The sequence below is a fragment of the Bufo bufo genome, chromosome 2 (assembly GCF_905171765.1).
Source record: "Bufo bufo chromosome 2, aBufBuf1.1, whole genome shotgun sequence".
Classification (NCBI taxonomy): Eukaryota; Metazoa; Chordata; class Amphibia; order Anura; family Bufonidae; genus Bufo; species Bufo bufo.
Window position 1 is genome coordinate 770481173 of NC_053390.1, and position 20596 is coordinate 770501768.

The following is a 20596-nucleotide window of genomic DNA, read 5'->3' on the forward strand; positions in this document are numbered from 1 at the left end:
ATTCGTGAGCTTAATAAATGTGCCCCATTTTCTCTCACCGACTGTCGTCCATAGTCTTCTATTAGTCCTACAGAACAAACCATTATGACAACCCAGGGCAAACTAGGCTCCTGCATAGGGCTGCATGGTTCAGGGACAGCAGGGACTTGCCATCGTTTTAGTTGGTAAAATCGGGGCATCTAAGCCCCGCCCCTTGAAATATCCTGCCCCGCCTGGGAATACTTGCCTATGGGCAGGGTTTACATTAGCCCTGCCCATTTTCAATCTGGGACAGCCCAAATTAGGGGGGGAAAGTTTTTTGTTTTTTTTATGGGGCAAAAATGTCTGTGATTCTGAAGGGGAGCAGGTGTCCTGATGGTTGGGCAGGGGTGCACCAGCAATGAGGCCAGGTGAGGCGATCGCCTCAGGCAGCACCAGGTAGGGGCAGGGGGGGGGGGCAGCAGAAGGACCATGGGGAATGAGCGCTTTCATTGTGGCAAAGGGGTTAGGGTAAGAAATTGGCTTAGGTGGGGGGGCCGTATCAGTTTTGTGGGTTGGGGTCCTGGAGGTTGGACCCTTATATCAGTCGAACATTGGCCTATGCCAGTGGAGTTAAAAGAACAGACGAGTAAGAGTGCATGCTGGGAGTTGTAGTTTCACAACAGCTGGAGTTACGAAGGTTGCTGAACCCTGGCCCATCCTAATGTTATACTCCCTTTAAATTGATACATCAATCAGATCTGTAATTATCTCGCACTGATCCTGCGCACAGCAGCCTATATTATATTATACAGGAGCATAAGATTATAAGACATAAGTGTGTGAGTATAACTGGTATGGATGCAATAACTGAGATCTATCATTAGAGGTCGCACCTGTACGCTTATCACTCTCAAATTACTGCGCATGCGTACGCTATAACCCTATTCGACCACTAGAGGTCGCTAAACCCATCAGACCTCCTACGTCTTTACCATGAGCCGACTCCACCACTAGATGTCGCTGCCTCCCTTACACTCATCGTCAGCGCGCACACTGGTCCCGCTTTCTTTCAGAAATTGTATTTTCCCCACAACTCCCTAGTGCTTCCGGGTCAGGGGTCGGGCGCAGCGGTTGCGTTTGTTTTGGGTGATGAGTGCTGAGGTGGTCGCTGCTGCCGCCGCCGGGTCACAACAGTGGACATCATGGCCAACCTGCCGCCCGGGGATCCGAAGCTGGTGTCGCTGATCGTCAACCACCTGAAGAGCCAGGGTCTGTTCGATCAGTTCCGCAGAGACTGCCTGGCTGATGTGGACACGAAGGTGAGGAGGATGTGGGGTATGGGCTGCAGGACTGCTGCCTGCCTAGTGCCAGGAGGGGGCAGCAGTCTTATTGTGTGGATATGGAGGGAGCAGGTGGAGTTTTTATGAGGACAGTGATCAGCCCCCTCTGTCATCCATTAGGATATGCCCCCCTCCACCATTATACCTGTAGGGGGTATCCTGGCATCACCCAGAACTGCACCTGGTGGGTGAACCATTTCCACAGACACTGAGCCTGCCCGGCTTGTTGTGTGGATGAGATCAGCGGCTTCTGGACACTTCTTTAGCCGCTTATCTTTAGGGAGTAATAGGATGAGGCAGTACTATGTCTGACTTCTCTATATGGGGAGTGATAGGATGAGGCAGTACTATGTCTGACTTCTCTATTTGGGGAGTGATAGGATGAGGCAGTACTATGTCTGACTTCTCTATTTGGGGAGTGATAGGATGAGGCAGTACTATGTCTGACTTCTCTATTTGGGGAGTGATAGGATGAGGCAGTACTATGTCTGACTTCTCTATATGGGGAGTGATAGGATGAGGCAGTACTATGTCTGACTTCTCTATATGGGGAGTGATAGGATGAGGCAGTAATATGTCGTGTCTTATCTATAGGGAGTAATAGGATGATGAGGTAGTACTATGTCGTGTCTTCTCTATATGGGGAGTGATGAGGCAGTAATATGTTGTCTTCTCTATAGGGAGTGATAGGATGAGGCAGTACGATGTTGTGTCTTCTCTATAGGGAGTGATAGGATGAGGCAGTACTATGTCGTGTCTTCTCTATAGGGAGTGATGAGGCAGTACTATGTCGTGTCTTCTCTATAGGGAGTGATGAGGCAGTACTATGTCGTGTCCTCTCTATAGGGAGTGATGAGGCAGTACTATGTCGTGTCCTCTCTATAGGGAGTGATGAGGCAGTACTATGTCGTGTCTTCTCTATAGGGAGTGATGAGGCAGTACTATGTCGTGTCCTCTCTATAGGGAGTGATGAGGCAGTACTATGTCGTGTCCTCTCTATAGGGAGTGATGAGGCAGTACTATGTCGTGTCTTCTCTATAGGGAGTGATGAGGCAGTACTATGTCGTGTCCTCTCTATAGGGAGTGATGAGGCAGTACTATGTTGTGTCCTCTCTATAGGGAGTGATGAGGCAGTACTATGTCGTGTCCTCTCTATAGGGAGTGATGAGGCAGTACTATGTCGTGTCCTCTCTATAGGGAGTGATGAGGCAGTACTATGTCGTGTCCTCTCTATAGGGAGTGATGAGGCAGTACTATGTCGTGTCTTCTCTATAGGGAGTGATGAGGCAGTACTATGTCGTGTCCTCTCTATAGGGAGTGATGAGGCAGTACTATGTCGTGTCTTCTCTATAGGGAGTGATGAGGCAGTACTATGTCGTGTCCTCTCTATAGGGAGTGATGAGGCAGTACTATGTCGTGTCCTCTCTATAGGGAGTGATGAGGCAGTACTATGTCGTGTCCTCTCTATAGGGAGTGATGAGGCAGTACTATGTCGTGTCCTCTCTATAGGGAGTGATGAGGCAGTACTATGTCGTGTCTTCTCTATAGGGAGTGATGAGGCAGTACTATGTCGTGTCTTCTCTATAGGGAGTGATGAGGCAGTACTATGTCGTGTCTTCTCTATAGGGAGTGATGAGGCAGTACTATGTCGTGTCCTCTCTATAGGGAGTGATGAGGCAGTACTATGTCGTGTCCTCTCTATAGGGAGTGATGAGGCAGTACTATGTCGTGTCTTCTCTATAGGGAGTGATGAGGCAGTACTATGTCGTGTCTTCTCTATAGGGAGTGATGAGGCAGTACTATGTCGTGTCTTCTCTATAGGGAGTGATGAGGCAGTACTATGTCGTGTCTTCTCTATAGGGAGTGATGAGGCAGTACTATGTCGTGTCCTCTCTATAGGGAGTGATGAGGCAGTACTATGTCGTGTCCTCTCTATAGGGAGTGATGAGGCAGTACTATGTCGTGTCTTCTCTATAGGGAGTGATGAGGCAGTACTATGTCGTGTCCTCTCTATAGGGAGTGATGAGGCAGTACTATGTTGTGTCCTCTCTATAGGGAGTGATGAGGCAGTACTATGTCGTGTCCTCTCTATAGGGAGTGATGAGGCAGTACTATGTTGTGTCCTCTCTATAGGGAGTGATGAGGCAGTACTATGTCGTGTCCTCTCTATAGGGAGTGATGAGGCAGTACTATGTCGTGTCCTCTCTATAGGGAGTGATGAGGCAGTACTATGTCGTGTCCTCTCTATAGGGAGTGATGAGGCAGTACTATGTCGTGTCCTCTCTATAGGGAGTGATGAGGCAGTACTATGTCGTGTCCTCTCTATAGGGAGTGATGAGGCAGTACTATGTCGTGTCCTCTCTATAGGGAGTGATGAGGCAGTACTATGTCGTGTCCTCTCTATAGGGAGTGATGAGGCAGTACTATGTCGTGTCCTCTCTATAGGGAGTGATGAGGCAGTACTATGTCGTGTCCTCTCTATAGGGAGTGATGAGGCAGTACTATGTCGTGTCCTCTCTATAGGGAGTGATGAGGCAGTACTATGTCGTGTCCTCTCTATAGGGAGTGATGAGGCAGTACTATGTCGTGTCCTCTCTATAGGGAGTGATGAGGCAGTACTATGTCGTGTCCTCTCTATAGGGAGTGATGAGGCAGTACTATGTCGTGTCCTCTCTATAGGGAGTGATGAGGCAGTACTATGTCGTGTCCTCTCTATAGGGAGTGATGAGGCAGTACTATGTCGTGTCTTCTCTATAGGGAGTGATGAGGCAGTACTATGTCGTGTCTTCTCTATAGGGAGTGATGAGGCAGTACTATGTCGTGTCTTCTCTATAGGGAGTGATGAGGCAGTACTATGTCGTGTCCTCTCTATAGGGAGTGATGAGGCAGTACTATGTCGTGTCCTCTCTATAGGGAGTGATGAGGCAGTACTATGTCGTGTCCTCTCTATAGGGAGTGATGAGGCAGTACTATGTCGTGTCCTCTCTATAGGGAGTGATGAGGCAGTACTATGTCGTGTCTTCTCTATAGGGAGTGATGAGGCAGTACTATGTCGTGTCCTCTCTATAGGGAGTGATGAGGCAGTACTATGTCGTGTCTTCTCTATAGGGAGTGATGAGGCAGTACTATGTCGTGTCCTCTCTATAGGGAGTGATGAGGCAGTACTATGTCGTGTCTTCTCTATAGGGAGTGATGAGGCAGTACTATGTCGTGTCCTCTCTATAGGGAGTGATGAGGCAGTACTATGTCGTGTCCTCTCTATAGGGAGTGATGAGGCAGTACTATGTCGTGTCCTCTCTATAGGGAGTGATGAGGCAGTACTATGTCGTGTCCTCTCTATAGGGAGTGATGAGGCAGTACTATGTCGTGTCCTCTCTATAGGGAGTGATGAGGCAGTACTATGTCGTGTCCTCTCTATAGGGAGTGATGAGGCAGTACTATGTCGTGTCCTCTCTATAGGGAGTGATGAGGCAGTACTATGTCGTGTCCTCTCTATAGGGAGTGATGAGGCAGTACTATGTCGTGTCCTCTCTATAGGGAGTGATGAGGCAGTACTATGTCGTGTCCTCTCTATAGGGAGTGATGAGGCAGTACTATGTCGTGTCTTCTCTATAGGGAGTGATGAGGCAGTACTATGTCGTGTCTTCTCTATAGGGAGTGATGAGGCAGTACTATGTCGTGTCTTCTCTATAGGGAGTGATGAGGCAGTACTATGTCGTGTCCTCTCTATAGGGAGTGATGAGGCAGTACTATGTCGTGTCCTCTCTATAGGGAGTGATGAGGCAGTACTATGTCGTGTCTTCTCTATAGGGAGTGATGAGGCAGTACTATGTCGTGTCTTCTCTATAGGGAGTGATGAGGCAGTACTATGTCGTGTCTTCTCTATAGGGAGTGATGAGGCAGTACTATGTCGTGTCTTCTCTATAGGGAGTGATGAGGCAGTACTATGTCGTGTCCTCTCTATAGGGAGTGATGAGGCAGTACTATGTCGTGTCCTCTCTATAGGGAGTGATGAGGCAGTACTATGTCGTGTCCTCTCTATAGGGAGTGATGAGGCAGTACTATGTCGTGTCCTCTCTATAGGGAGTGATGAGGCAGTACTATGTCGTGTCCTCTCTATAGGGAGTGATGAGGCAGTACTATGTCGTGTCCTCTCTATAGGGAGTGATGAGGCAGTACTATGTCGTGTCTTCTCTATAGGGAGTGATGAGGCAGTACTATGTCGTGTCCTCTCTATAGGGAGTGATGAGGCAGTACTATGTCGTGTCTTCTCTATAGGGAGTGATGAGGCAGTACTATGTCGTGTCCTCTCTATAGGGAGTGATGAGGCAGTACTATGTCGTGTCTTCTCTATAGGGAGTGATGAGGCAGTACTATGTTGTGTCCTCTCTATAGGGAGTGATGAGGCAGTACTATGTCGTGTCTTCTCTATAGGGAGTGATGAGGCAGTACTATGTCGTGTCCTCTCTATAGGGAGTGATGAGGCAGTACTATGTCGTGTCTTATCCTATCACTCCCTATAGAGGAGGCAGTACTATGTCTGTCTGAAGCAGTCCTAGGGGTGTATTGAGTGCGTCCCACCTCTGTGCCCTAATACAGCAGTGGGCTCCACCTCTGACATAGACAGAAGTTTCCAGTGATCTCTGTCCGTGTTTCAAGAGGCACAGACCAAAGTAATGGACGCCCTGAGTTTCTCCACACGGACCAAGGGGAAACAGAGGCGCGCGTGGTCATTGCATTTAGACCTATGGCTCTGTGTGCGCAGCACATGGATAAAGACTATGGCTGCCTGCATCAGGCCCGGGGATGACTCCCCTCTCCGTAAAGGGAACTTGTCAGGACATTTCTGCTGCCTGCTGGAGGGAGAGAAGCTGAGCTCTGTCATGTATGTAGGTTTATAAGATTTAGAGCAGAATAAATCCTGACAGGACTCCTAGGAGAGCCCTGATTACCTTGCCCAAACAGGGTGATAGACAGCGATCCCTTTATCAGGCCTTCTTCACATTTCCGTTTTTCACTGACGTGTGCTGTCTGCATTTTCCACGGACATCACACGTACCTATTGGTTTAAATGTGTCTGTTCACATTTCGTAATTTTTTTTAACTGACCGTGGGTCAGTAAAAAAAATCATGGAGACGTGCATTACTTTGATCTGTGATGTGGACCAAGCGTGCCCGTTGAAGTCTAATGACCCGTGAAAATCATGGACACAACATGGACGGCATCCGTGGTGCGCCTGTTTTTCATGGAAGACAGAAAATGCTCTTGAAATTAATTTTCAGCTGAGCAACATCCATGAATTAAGGATGACACACGGAGGGGAAAAAACGCTAGTGTGAAAGTAGCCCAAGGCCCCTGATTATGGTGCTCACACAGTGACTGACCAACTTCTGTGTACACACTGAGGCCTTGTCCACAGTTTCGTGTCAGTGCCACGTCCGTTATAAAAAAAAAAAAAAAAGTGTCCGTGTATCAGCTGTGAAGGATCCGTAATGGGTCCCATTACGGATCCTTCACAGCTGATACACGGACACTTTTTTTTTTTTTTTTTTTTTTTTATATATATATATAACGGACGTGGCACTGACACGAAACTGTGGACAAGGCCTCAGTGTGTACACAGAAGTTGGTCAGTCACTGTGTGAGCACCATAATCAGGGGCCTTGGGCTACTTTCACACTAGCGGGTGAACAGCCTGTCGTATCCGTCCTGCCGCTAGTGACCGTGTGCCCCCGGACTGCCGCTCCGTCTCCATTGACTATGAATGGGGGCAGAGCGGAGTTTCGGCAGAGGCACGGCGAGAGGCTGCCGGAATAAATGTCGGACATAGTTTTATTCCGGCAGCCTCTCGCCGAGCCTCCGCCGGAACTCCGCACCGCCCCTATTATAGTCAATGGGGACAGAGCGGCAGTCTGGGGGCACACGGTCACTAGCGGCAGGACGGATCCGACAGGCTGTTCACACGACGGAACAGCCTGCCGGAGGTCCGTGCCGCTAGTGTGAAGGTAGCCTTAAGCTGGCTTTAGAAGTGCCGGTGAGCAGCAGATTGTCCGGTAGGAAGCGTTCCTTCCCGACAGTCAGCTGCTCGTTAAGTGGCGGTGAATAGCGATCGTTTGTCCTCATACAGAATCATTGTTTTCGGGCAGCAGGTCTCTTTTTAGACCACACGATCTGCTGTCCAAAAACTGATCAGTGGTGCCGGCATGAACGACAGGATCACCCGATAACTGAACGTTTCGCTCATTCATCAGGTGTTCGTGGCACATTTAGTTGGGCAGCTAGTCCGGAACGAGCGTTCGCAAGAACATTCATTCCCGATAATCGGCCTGATTATTGCCCCGTCTACTGTCTGTCCATATTCACTCTGCTCCAAACCACCTAAGCCTACAGGTGAAACTCGAAAAATCTGAATATGGTGCAAAGTCCATTTATTTCAGTAATGCAGTGCTTCTCAATTATTTTCTGTCATGCCCCCCCTAGGAAGAAGAAAACATTTTGCGTCCCCCGCGCGACTGTAAATAGTATCATTTGTCTATAAAATTGTTAGAAGTACACCTCTGCATAACACTGTATCCTTATTAACGTATAAGAGAATAAAAAAAGAAAGAAATGTGGATCGGACACACACTTATGGGGGGATCTGTGGATGACGGACACTTATGGGGGGGATCTGTGGATGACGGACACTTATGGGGGGGATCTGTGGATGACGGACACTTATGGGGGGGATCTGTGGATGACGGACACTTATGGGGGGGGATCTGTGGATGACGGACACTTATGGGGGGGATCTGTGGATGACGGACACTTATGGGGGGGATCTGTGGATGACGGACACTTATGGGGGGGATCTGTGGATGACGGACACTTATGGGGGGGATCTGTGGATGACGGACACTTATGGGGGGGATCTGTGGATGACGGACACTTATGGGGTGGATCTGTGGATGACGGACACTTATGGGGGGGATCTGTGGATGACGGACACTTATGGGGGGGATCTGTGGATGACGGACACTTATGGGGGGGATCTGTGGATGACGGACACTTATGGGGGGGATCTGTGGATGACGGACACTTATGGGGGGGGATCTGTGGCTGGCACTGTTATATATGTGCCATCCACAGACCCCCACCCCTTAACTGTGCCATCCACAGATTCCGTGTGCCCGCTGCCGCCGTTTAAAGTTATTAAACATGCCCCCCTCACTCCTAATAGTACCGTATATCCGAATTTCTTCTGTATAATGCCGGCGGGCGGCCGGCGCGTCCCTCAGTGACGTCACTTGTCTGCACCGCCTGCTTCATTCATAAAGCAGGCGGCACAGGCACGTGACATCACTGAGGGACGCGCCGGCCCGCCTGCCGGCATTATACAGAAGAAATTTGGATATACGGTACTATTAGGAGTGAGGGGGGCATGTTTAATAACTTTTAATTCAATAATACATTTTTTTATTAGTATACCGGAGGGAGCGGTGGGGTGGGGCTATAGTACAGTGACCGCACCGCCCCACCGCTATTGCCGGCCCCCAGCTCTTCCTCCCAGTCTTTCCCCCGACCCCGCTCCGTACATCGCGTCCAGTGCCTGCGCCAGCCTCTGATCAGATGGGAGATGAGCGCTTCCACAATGGAAGCGCTAATCTCCCTGCCGCATATTACACTGCGAGCTGTCGGCCGCCCGGCGCCCCTGTTGCTATGGCGCCCTGTGCGGCCGCACAGCCCGCACACCCCAAAGGCCGGCCCTGAACGAGCCCCCCTTTACGGAGCCTGGCCCCACTATTTGAGAAGCACTGCAGTAATGCAACTTAAAAGGTGAAACTAACAGATGAGACTCATTACATGCAAAGCGAGATATTTCAAGCCTTTCTTTGTTATAATTTGGATGATTATGGCTTACAGCTTATGAAACCCCAAAGTCACAATTTGCTCAGGGGGTATGGATTAATTAGCTGACTAGAGTGTGACACTTTGAGCCAAGAATATTGAACCTTTTCACAAAAGTCAAATTTTAAGCTGCATGAATGCAATTCCTTTTTAATTTGCATTACTGAAATAAATGGACTTTTGCACGATATTCTAATTTTTCGAGTTTCACCTGTATATATGACCGACCTCAGGTAGGGCAGCAGACATCACCTGTCAGGTTCCCTTTAAGCCGCACTTCTAGCCAACTTTTGAACGGAAGTGATGTGCAGAGGAACGGACCTCGCTTGTCTATAGGCCGACTGTTTAGGCCAGGGATCAGCAACCTCCGGTGCTCCAGCTGTTCAGAAACTACAACTCCCAGAATGCTTCATTCACTTCTGTGGGAGTTAGAAGAACAGGCGAGCATGTTTGCCTGCTGGGAGTTGTAGTTTCACGGCAGCTGATCCCTGTGCTAGGATATGTCAGCAGGTATTGATTGTTGGGCTGCCTGGGCCCCAGTGATCATTAGAATGAAGGTTTGCAGCAGTGCTTTTCCCTGCCCACAAGTCGACTAGGACCACCACTTCCAGTCACATTATCCCCCAAAATTGATACTCGCAGATGTCTGCATTATAGGGCTACATCTTTCTCTTGTCTTAGAGCAGATTTTTTTTTTTTTTCGAATTATACACCGATATTTCATTGTTCAGTTGCTAATGTCATGTTGTCACCTGTCGAGCAGTATAAGAATGGTGGTTATCCAGGAATTCTGCTCCATGTGCTATTCTCAGCCATCACATTATGATCGGTTGGGATCTGACCCCCCAACGATCCAGAGAACGAACCTCAGTGCTGAGTAAGTGCTCGGTGGGGCCTCTGCATTGGTCGTCTGTGAAGAATTTCCACCTTACTTGTCATGAGCCAAACATTTTTTCCTTTCATCGAGAATTAACCCCTATGTGACATAGAAGGCAAAGTGATGCACAGTTTGGAGCTACGGATTTTTTGGGTGCTGTGACGCAGAACTGTGCTGTGGCTGGGTGCATGTAGGTTTGTGTAACGGGGCTAGCTTTTGACCAAGTCTTCTTTTTCTTTGCAGCCTGCCTACCAAAATCTGAGACAGCGGGTTGACAATTTCGTGTCCAACCACCTGGCAAACCACACGTGGAGTCCTCATCTGAACAAGAACCAGCTGAGGAATAACATCAGGCAGCAGGTGCTCAAGTGAGTACGCAGCTGAGCGCCGATGATCTATTTCATCTACAGTATGACATTAAGGAACCGCCCTGAAGACCCTATGCAGATTTAATTAATAGGGTAGTTCCATCTGGGACATTTATGACAAAGTGATTGGATATGCCGTGAATTTCTGAGGGTTGTGGATCCCTCCTCCGGGACCCATCTCTATCTCCCAGAACGGGGACCCGAAATGAATGGAGAGCAAGCCGCACAATTGCAGCCACCCCTCCGGCCACCAATGTGGATCTTCCGGCGAATAACCAAGCCAATGCTCAGCTATTTTTGGAAATCCCATAGCTGTGAATGGATGGCAGCCGTGCATACACAGCGTGCTCACTGTTCTCTTCGGGCCCCATTCTGAAGATGGTAGCAGGTCCCACATCTGGGATCAACTCCTATCAGACCTTTACAGCATATCTTATCAATGTGCTATAGATGTCCCAGGTGGGGCAACCGCTTTAAAGGGGTTGTCCGGGTTCAGAGCTAAACCCGGACATGCCTCCATTTTCACCCAGGCAGCCCCCCTGACTTAAGCATCGGAGCAGTTCCCCCTTGGCTCTGTGCCGGGCATCTCCTCACTATGCTAAACGGAGACTTCCACCTAGCAGTGAGCCTGTTGACGTCACCACCCCAGATGGGTGGTCTCTAGAGCTGAAGATTGTTTTGGAGGCAAAGTAGCATAGTATCCACCTCCGACAGCGCTTAGGGACCACCCATCGGAGACGTCCCTGGGCTCACTGCTAGGCTTAAGTCTCTGCTTAATGAGGAGAAGCCCGGTACACCACCGGCACAATACAGAGCCTTGCAATGCCGCGAGGCAAGGGAGAGCGTCGGAGCAACAAAATGCTCCTCTAATATGTACTCTACACATAAAGGACAGCCTATACCCATGTTCAGCCCTGAACCCGGAAAACCCCTTTAAGTGTGCTGGAAAGCAGGTCCTGTGTTATGTCTAATATTCAACCATTTAATCAGAGATATTCTGACATTCATGGCTTATCTGGGATATATGATAAATATCTGGTAGCTAGCGGGGCCCGGGATGTGTGCTTGACCGTTTCCGTAAACTTTATAGACTTTAGTACAGCACTCATGCCAGGTCCCTTTTCACAGCTGCCAACCACTTTGCATTGCTCTACACTAGTCCCAGGACCCTTCTTCTCCCAATAGTTGGGACCCCCGCCTGTCAGGCATTTAGGATGCATCTTTCACATATGCCATAAATGTATATCGTCAGAATACCCCTTTAACACTCAATAGTGTTACACATTGCAAGTCCATTAACTAACATGCTTATATGTGTCATCATAGAAACCTCTATACTGCCAAGTGCCATCAGCATTAGACGGGTGATAGGGAAAATAGTTAAACCATACATGGCGACCGCATCTCCCACAAGTGCCCTCTGGGCGGTCCCTCATGCTGAAGTGCCCTCCATTCTGTGCATTGAGCGTATTCATAACCCCCTCCCCTCAGTCCTGAGTGATGGCTGTAGCAGTCAACCAGGAGTCGTCGTCCCCCCCCCCCCCCCCCCCCCATCTCTATAGCTAGAAGGGCTGTGGCAGTGTAGACCACCGTACCCCTTTTAGTTCATGTCTGCTCCTCTCAACTTCATTGGGGAGATGTGAGAATGTGACGTTAGTAGCTCCTTCCTAATGAAGCCAACCGCAGCAGAAGAGGCACGGCTCTCTGCTCCGCACTGCATCCCCTTCATTCTAGGTCTCCGTAGACTGACCTCCACCAGTCAAATCAGGAGATTAATCTCGCTCAGGTTGGCTAGCCACATGATTTAGATTGAAATTATTATTATTATTTTTTTCCTACGCTACTGTAGGTCGGGAATGCTTGAGTCTGGCATTGACCGCATTATATCCCAAGTTGTGGACCCAAAGATAAATCACACCTTCAGACCTCAAGTGGAAAAAGTTGTACAAGATTTTTTGGCCACGCTAAACAACAAAGAAGATGCAAATGTGAATCACGAACAAGTGGAAGAGAAAACGGAGTCGTCTCTCGCCATCACTGGTACTTAGGTTTTACTGTTTTCAGGTTGTGGCTGAATGTGATGTGGCTGCACATTGCACCAAATCCTGATGGTAGCTTTGCAGGCGCTCACAGCTTAGACTGTTGGAGAGAAGTAAGAACTGTAAGTTGAGCTAAAGTTCCATGAAATCGCCACTCAGTGCATCCTTGGGTCACTTTTAGATGGGTATTATATGGGTGCAAGCCTGCATTCATATTACGGATGCAGTTTGCAGACTCTTATGGAACATCAGCGCCATCTGCTGAACTACAAGAGGTCTGAGCGAGTTGTCTGTAAAGCCCTTCTTTTGTCTGAAAGTGGCTTTATGGTCGAAATCATTGTCCTGTCCAGACCTTTTGAAGGAGTGGTCTGGGATTAGGGCTGAAATGATTACTCGATTAAATCGAGTGATTCGACACAAAAAAATCCTCGATGCAAATTTTTTTGCATCGAAGATTCGTTTGTGTCATGTGACCACGGAGCGGGAGTGAAGCGCTTGCTATTACTCCTGCTCCGTGGTCTCCCGCTGCGCTTGGAATACTCATCTTTCCAGCAGGCGGCCTCCGGACACTTCACAGCACGTCCATGGCCCCGCGCTGCTCTGACCTCCTGACGTACGCACGCCGTGACCTGACGCACTGTGTGACGTCAGGCGCAGAGCAGCGCGGAACGATGGAGTGTCCGCAGCGCCCCTGCTGGAAAGGTAAGTTAGTGAAACCGAGGGGGTGGGGGCGCGACTAAGGCCGGGCGCCTGGAGTGCACAGCGTCATAGTAACCAATGACACTGTGCAATCCGGGTGTCAGGAGGAGCATGGCAGCAGAGCTGATGGCACAATGGGGGTTAGAGCTGATGGCACAATGGGGGTTAGAGCTGATGGCACAATGGGGGTTAGAGCTGATGGCACAATGGGGGTTAGAGCTGATGGCACAATGGGGGTTAGAGCTGATGGCACAATGGGGGTTAGAGCTGATGGCACAATGGGGGTTAGAGCTGATGGCACAATGGGGGTTAGAGCTGATGGCACAATGGGGGTTAGAGCTGATGGCACAATGGGGGTTAGAGCTGATGGCACAATGGGGTTAGAGCTGATGGCACAATGGGGTTAGAGCTGATGGCACAATGGGGTTAGAGCTGATGGCACAATGGGGTTAGAGCTGATGGCACAATGGGGTTAGAGCTGATGGCACAATGGGGTTAGAGATGATGGCACAAGGGGGTTAGAGATGATGGCACAAGGGGGTTAGAGCTGATGGCACAATGGGGTTAGAGCTGATGGCACAATGGGGTTAGAGCTGATGGCACAATGGGGTTAGAGCTGATGGCACAATGGGGTTAGAGCTGATGGCACAATGGGGTTAGAGCTGATGGCACAATGGGGTTAGAGATGATGGCACAAGGGGGTTAGAGATGATGGCACAAGGGGGTTAGAGCTGATGGCACAATGGGGTCAGAGCTGATGGCACAATGGGGTTAGAGATGATGGCACAATGGGGTTAGAGATGATGGCACAAGGGGGTTAGAGATGATGGCACAAGGGGGTTAGAGATGATGGCACAAGGGGGTTAGAGATGATGGCACAAGGGGGTTAGAGCTGATGGCACAAGGGGTGAAGGAGAGCTGATGGCACAAGGGGTGAAGGAGAGCTGATGGCACAAGGGGTGAAGGAGAGCTGATGGCACAGGGGTGAAGGAGAGCTGATGGCACAGGGGTGAAGGAGAGCTGATGGCACAGGGGTGAAGGAGAGCTGATGGCACAGGGGTGAAGGAGAGCTGATGGCACAGGGGTGAAGGAGAGCTGATGGCACAGGGGTGAAGGAGAGCTGATGGCACAGGGGTGAAGGAGAGCTGATGGCACAGGGGTGAAGGAGAGCTGATGGCACAATCAAAAATCTTGGACAAGCTCTACAATCGCTTATAATAATAATAATTATATACTTCCCCTTATTCCAGTGCCGTTCTCTGTGGCACTCCTGTGGTATTGCTGCCGCTGTTTGGTTATGGTATGACACAAGAACGCTGCAGCCAATCACGGTCTACAGCTGAGGGGTCATTGGCTGCAGTGTTGAGATGCCGACTACTGGGACATGCAGGGGTGCAGCACCTGATCCTCAGTCCTAGACTGCCTTGGACAGTGACTGGCTGCAGCGGTCCTATGCCACCTCCCAGCTTGTCACTGCTCCCGTTTGCAAGCAAACAGCTTCGACAATACCGTGCGGCGGAGAACGGTGCTGGAATGAGCGATGATTGTATATGATTGTTTTTGTTTTTTTATTTTAAAGTATTGTAGAGGTTGTCTGAGATTTTTTATTATCTCCGACAACCTCTTTAAAGCGGTTTGCTCTATAAAATGCAGCAACCAGGCATTTTCCCTGCAGCGATGATGACGAAGGCTCTGTTCACACTGCCATTATAACAGGAACCATGACAACAGTGCCAGTTCTGTGGTTTGTGTCTACATGGCGATTCTGGTCACGACAGCGGTAGTGCTACCAAAGATCGCTTTGTGGCAGTGCAGCTATTGAAATGAATGGGTTTGCAGCTCGACTTGCACTTTGCCCCGACCACAGAATTACAAGAACTACAATTGGCGGCACTGTTGCACAGTGATCTTTGGTCGTGCAGTAGGTGTCGTGGCCAAGATCGCTGTGTGACCCCAGTTGTATGTGACAGACTCCAGTTGACCCCATTGACTTATAATGGTGTCTGTTGTTTTGACAGGAAGAATTGTGCTACATGCTGCACTTTTCCTCCTGTTGCTTCTGACAGAAATGCAGAATGGAGCCTCTGATGGTAGTGTGAACTCCTTACAATGGTGGTCATCAGGGTGGTTTGAGTCCACCAGAGTGGGAGCCGCTTGTACAAATCCCCCCACTCTGATATGAGACTAGCACAACTTGATGGTGGCCGCTGGATTATCAGATGATCTAAGATGATATCAGATGCCTCTAAGTGTCCTAGAGAAGTATATGAAGTTCACATGGATGCAGAGACCATCAAGAATTGTGTGACCACTGTGACTGCTTTTCTCTGCCCAGTTGTCTGGTTCCCGTGTCATTAAATCTCAGAATATCTTACTTTTCTGTACCAGAGGCAATAGCGGAATTATCAGAATTTATGGATTAAAGGATTTATTAGCCATTTATGACTGTCCTAGATGAACTGTTTTGTTTTTCCATCTCTTCCTAAGGTTCTGCATCTATGGTTGGACCCAGCACCAGTGTCGCTAACGACGCAATGTCCATTTTGGAAACTATAAGTTCCTTGAATCAAGAAGCCACGGCTGCCTGGGCCATGTCGGAGAATTGTAATCCTAAAAACCCTGACAAAATGTCGAGAAAAGCCCCTCCACAGCAGACCTTTGAGGTTTCCACAGAAGAGGCTCTGGAGAACGACAAGCCCGCTCCTGAAGGCCCAAGTGAAAGTAGTGTGGAGCCGCTTATCAAGGCAGAAGAGATGAATGACCTCTCGCCTCCAGCCGAGGACATAAAAAATTCAGTCAATGAAGCAATTAGCTCCACGCCGAGCAAAGACACTCCAAACGACACTGACGAGCAGAGAGTGAAATCTGTTGAAGGAGTGGAGAAGAAAATTGAGGTCACTGAGAAATCGGACCGGAAGGAGGAGAATAAAGAAATTAGGACAGAAAAGAGGAACGAACACGTGAAGCGGAGCGATGGCACCACGAGACAGAAGGAAGAGAAGTCCGGGAAGGAGAAGGAAGGGGACACCGAACCTGCTAAATACAGCAATGCCGAAAAGAGTAGCAGCAAGCAAAGAGCTGCGGACTCTGTGAAGGAAGGTAGGGTCTTGTTCGCACCTCGCAGTTTTATATTCCATTCAGGGTGTAGCAGGCCCTTCTTCTGGGTTTCAGGCGGTTATTTATGGACTGTCAACTGAAATCTACTGATGTTTGCGCCACTTTAGTGAATTGCCTTACAGGCTATTGCCAGTGTAGGATTAAGCGATGTTCACACTGGCTGCAGGTTTTGTCTCGTTTCCGCTGCTTTTTGACAGAATAGTGTAGTCTGCTAAACTATCTAGCTGTAAAAATAAAAAAAATAAAAATATATATATTTAAAATCTGCAGGAGAAAACATGGATTGATTGAGAAAAGATGCCATGGAGGGAATTTATCACATTTTTTGCAAATTTTGTGGCATTAAGTCAGATTTTGGCGCTGAGACTTCTACAGCACTGGGAATCATTTTCCATGTTCTTCCTTTTGCAAGTGCGTTTGAAAAGGGTTATTCTTCATTTACTATATGGACCCCTGACCATCAGACATACGTGAGCTGCTAGATATCCCATTCCAAAATCATGTGAGACAGTTACATCGATACACAGGTCCATCAAGTCCAACCTATAATCCTACTGTCTGGATCCATGAGCTATGAGGCATTGTCAGTTACCATTTATTAGGGGGGGGAATTCCATCCCGGCTCCAAATAAATCCCTGGTTTCACACCCCATCCCCAGACACCTATTAGGCCCCCTTTTTGCAGTTAGAACAGCTTCCATTCTTTATGGGTGGATGTCTAGAAGATTTTCAGCTCAGCCCAAAGAGCATTTGTGGGGTCGGGCACTAATGTTAGATCAGTCTGCATTCCCAGAGGTATGAGATGGGGCTAAAGTCAGGGATCTGTTCATCTCCTCAGGTTCCTCCACCCTAGATTCATCCGATTGAAGCATACAATTGTGTAAAGTGTATTTGTATGCCGTAGACCTGTCACCTCTCTTAACTACATGTATCCCCCTTGGAGAATTGTTTATGAATCTGTTTTGCCGTTCTTCTCTTATTCCTGTTAGAAGTCTATGGATAAAGGTACACATGGGCATTACCAGTGGTGGGCATGTCCTGGCACAGCGTGCTACTGACAGCATCGATTGGACAGAGACAGACTGTGCAGGGACACCCCCCCCCCAACTGGTAACACCCATCTGTACCTTTAGCCATAAACTTCTAGCAAGAATGGAAGAACAGCAATAGCCCTTAGAAGAAATGTTACTGAAACAGACATGTCAAGAGTTTTCCAGGATTTTTCCTCAGGATAGGTCATCAGTATCTGATCGGTGGGGGTCTGACACCTGGGACCCCTGCTGATCAGAAGGCACCGGGGCTCGCAGTACATTGGTACCATGGCTGTTCTTGGTATTGCAGCTCAGCCCCATTCATTTCATTGGGGCTGAGCTGTGCCTAGGCCATGTGACTGATGAACCTCACATCACTTAGGCAAAGCTGCAAGAAGACTGTGGTGCTACTGCAAGGGCCGAAGCCTTTTCAAACAGCTGATCGGCGGAGGTCCCGGGTGTCGGACCCCCACGATCAGATATCCAAAAGATAGCTTATTGGTTAAAAAAAATCCCTGGAAACCCATTTAACATTGCCCTTCACTGGAAAGAAATGGCCCTGGAAAACAACCCCTAACCATTATTCCTCCACCACCAATAATTTACAGTTGCCGCTGTCCGTTGTGGTAAGGCTACTTTCACATCTGCGTTTTTGGTTTCAGGTTTTGAGATCCGACAGAAGATCTCAAAACCTGACCAAAACAGTTCCGTTTTGATTGCACTTCAGGATGCATCCGTTCCGTTAGGATGTGGTTGTATGACATCAAAACGGAGCAAACCGGATCCGTCACTAAATACATCGAAAGTCAATGGCTCAAAAAAAAAACTGATCCTGCACCATTGACTTAAATTGTTTTTGGTGACTGATCCGTTTTTTTCCGTTTCAATGACCAGACACAAAACCGCAGCTTGCAGCGATTTTGTGTCCGGTCATAAAACGGAAAGCATCCTGATGCATCCTCAACGGATCTCTTTCCATTCAGAATGCATGGGGACAAAACCGAACCGATTTCGCCCGGTTTTGAGATCCTCTGCCAGATCTCAAAAGCGGAAAGCCACAATGCATATCTGAAAGTAGCTTAACTTGCATTCTCTAAGCATCCATCAGACTGCCACATAGTGAGACGAGATCCTTCACTCCACAGAGCACATTTCCCCACCTGCACTACATAGGTGGCGTGCTTTACACCACTCCAGCTGATACTTGGCATTGTGCACCGTGATCTTAGGCTTGTATTTAGCTAGTAAACGATGGAAACCAGTTTGATAAAGCCCCTGACACACCGTTATTTCCAGGATGTTCAGGTCTATCCTGCAATCAGTTTCTTTCTCTGTGCCTTATTCAGTATATTAATGTCGCCCTTTTACAGAATGTGCCTTACCCGATTCTGACGTGGATGCTTTTTCGGATGTGACGGTCAGCTCTGTGCACACCAGTGACTTATCCTCATTTGAAGAAGACAGTGATGAAGCAGATGCTGTGTCGGATAGTACAGAAGAGGGCGAAATTACTTCAGATGGTAACTTCTAACTTTTCAAATGAGCGCTTTTTGTCGTCCGTTACAATTTGTTTGCCTCTTCGTTTGACTAAACAGTAGATTCCATTATTTTTGTATGTCAATTATGGCTTTATCTGGATAAGTACATCTCGGACAACATGGGGGGAATTTTCTGCAACAATCCGTTTCAGAATCTGCACGTGTTACAAGCTGATTTGGTGCAGACTTGCTCTGTGAAAATCTGCAGTATAAGGCCGAATGCACACGGCTGTGAGTGGTCCGTGGTAACCCGGCCTGGCATCCTGCTGACAGCAGGAGCGCACGGCGTCATTGGTTGCTATGACGCCGTGCGCTTCATGCCGCCGCTGCAGTACAGTAATACTCTGGTATGACATGTCCTATTCTTGTCCGTTTTAGGCATTGTTACAATTGATCCACAAAAAAAACGGATGGCATACGGATGCCATCCATTTTTTTTTTTTTTGCTGACCGTAAAACATACGGTCGTGTGCATGTAGCCTAAATAAACATGACGTGTGTGGCTGTGACATTTAATATCAGAGTTGTAGCAGCATTCAACTTTGTTCACATAGCTGTATGAGGGCTTATTTTTTTGCGGGACAGGTTGTACTTTCTAATGCCGCCATTTAATATGACATACAATGTAGTGGGAAAAAAATTCTAAATGGGGTGGAATTGGAAAAAAACGCAATTCCTCCACAGTTTTACAGGTCTTGTTCTCCCACGGTGTTCTGTTTGCGGCAAAACCGACCCATGCCCTTCATTCTCTGGGTCAGTACAATTACAATGATGCCTCTTATGTATAGGTTTTTATGTCTAAATAGTGCAAGAATAAATTTTAACTTTGAGAAAAGTAAATTCTTCTTTTTTTTTTTTTTTTTTTTTTTTTTTACGTCACCATATTCTGATCCCCATAACTTTTTTTTTTATAGCTATGTCTACTGATCTGTGTGGGGACACATTTTTTGCAGGACAATCTGTGATTTTTATTGATACTATTATGGAGTGTGTGTGACTTTTTGATCACATTTTATCAAATTTTTTGGGGTAAAAGAAAGAATGGTTAATTGGCCATTTTGATCCTTTTTTTTCCCTTGTGTGAGGATGTATTTCTATATGACAGGAATTCACATTGGTGTCGGTCACTTATTTCAATGCAGAAATGATCGCCCATTCCGGTTATTGTTCCCCTGTATCTGCCATGTTTGTACTGAAATGAGTGCGAGCTGTTGGATTTCCCTCCCTATGTGCCGTGTCAAAGTGCTAAAATGTGCCGCTAAGTCATTGGAATATTACACAGAGACGTTTTATTTCAGATGAAGAGGTCAAGCTAGACCCCGAGAATAAAGCCAAGTTGTCCGGTGAACCCGGGGAAACCAAGACCAAAGGCACCCGGCAGGCCTATGTTCATAAGCCGTTCCTGTACTCCAAATACTACAGCGATTCAGATGATGAACTGACCGTAGAACAGCGCCGGCAGTCTGTGGTGGGTGCATCTCTTACTGTACAATATTTTTATGGGGATGTTTCATCTTCCTCCCCGTTTTCTGGGGTTTCTTCAGGTCTTTGGACCTTTGCCGCCCACAATAAATTCATCTTTGTCTTATCACCATTACTCCTAATGGGATATCAGCAATGAGGCGTACAATGAGGCATACAATTTTTGAGGAGTATTTTTAGGCTACTGTCACACTTGCGTTTGGTGCGGATCAGTCATGGATCTGCACAGACAGATCTGTTCAGATAATACGACCGT

The 20596-nt window shown here is 48.1% G+C and overlaps 1 protein-coding gene across 2 annotated transcripts in view; it reads left to right on the forward strand.

The window, feature by feature from the left end:
* Positions 1–1076: 1076 nt before the first annotated feature.
* BOD1L1 (biorientation of chromosomes in cell division 1 like 1) overlaps positions 1077–20596 on the forward strand; it is a 52797-nt gene continuing 33277 nt past the window's right edge. For both annotated transcript variants that reach the window (XM_040419094.1, XM_040419095.1), the window contains exons 1-6: positions 1077–1280; positions 10310–10434; positions 12284–12474; positions 15660–16271; positions 18691–18840; positions 20157–20326. In XM_040419094.1, coding sequence (XP_040275028.1) covers positions 1164–1280; positions 10310–10434; positions 12284–12474; positions 15660–16271; positions 18691–18840; positions 20157–20326 — 1365 coding nt within the window. In that variant the 5' untranslated portion in view covers positions 1077–1163. The remainder of the gene's footprint in view (positions 1281–10309; positions 10435–12283; positions 12475–15659; positions 16272–18690; positions 18841–20156; positions 20327–20596) is intronic.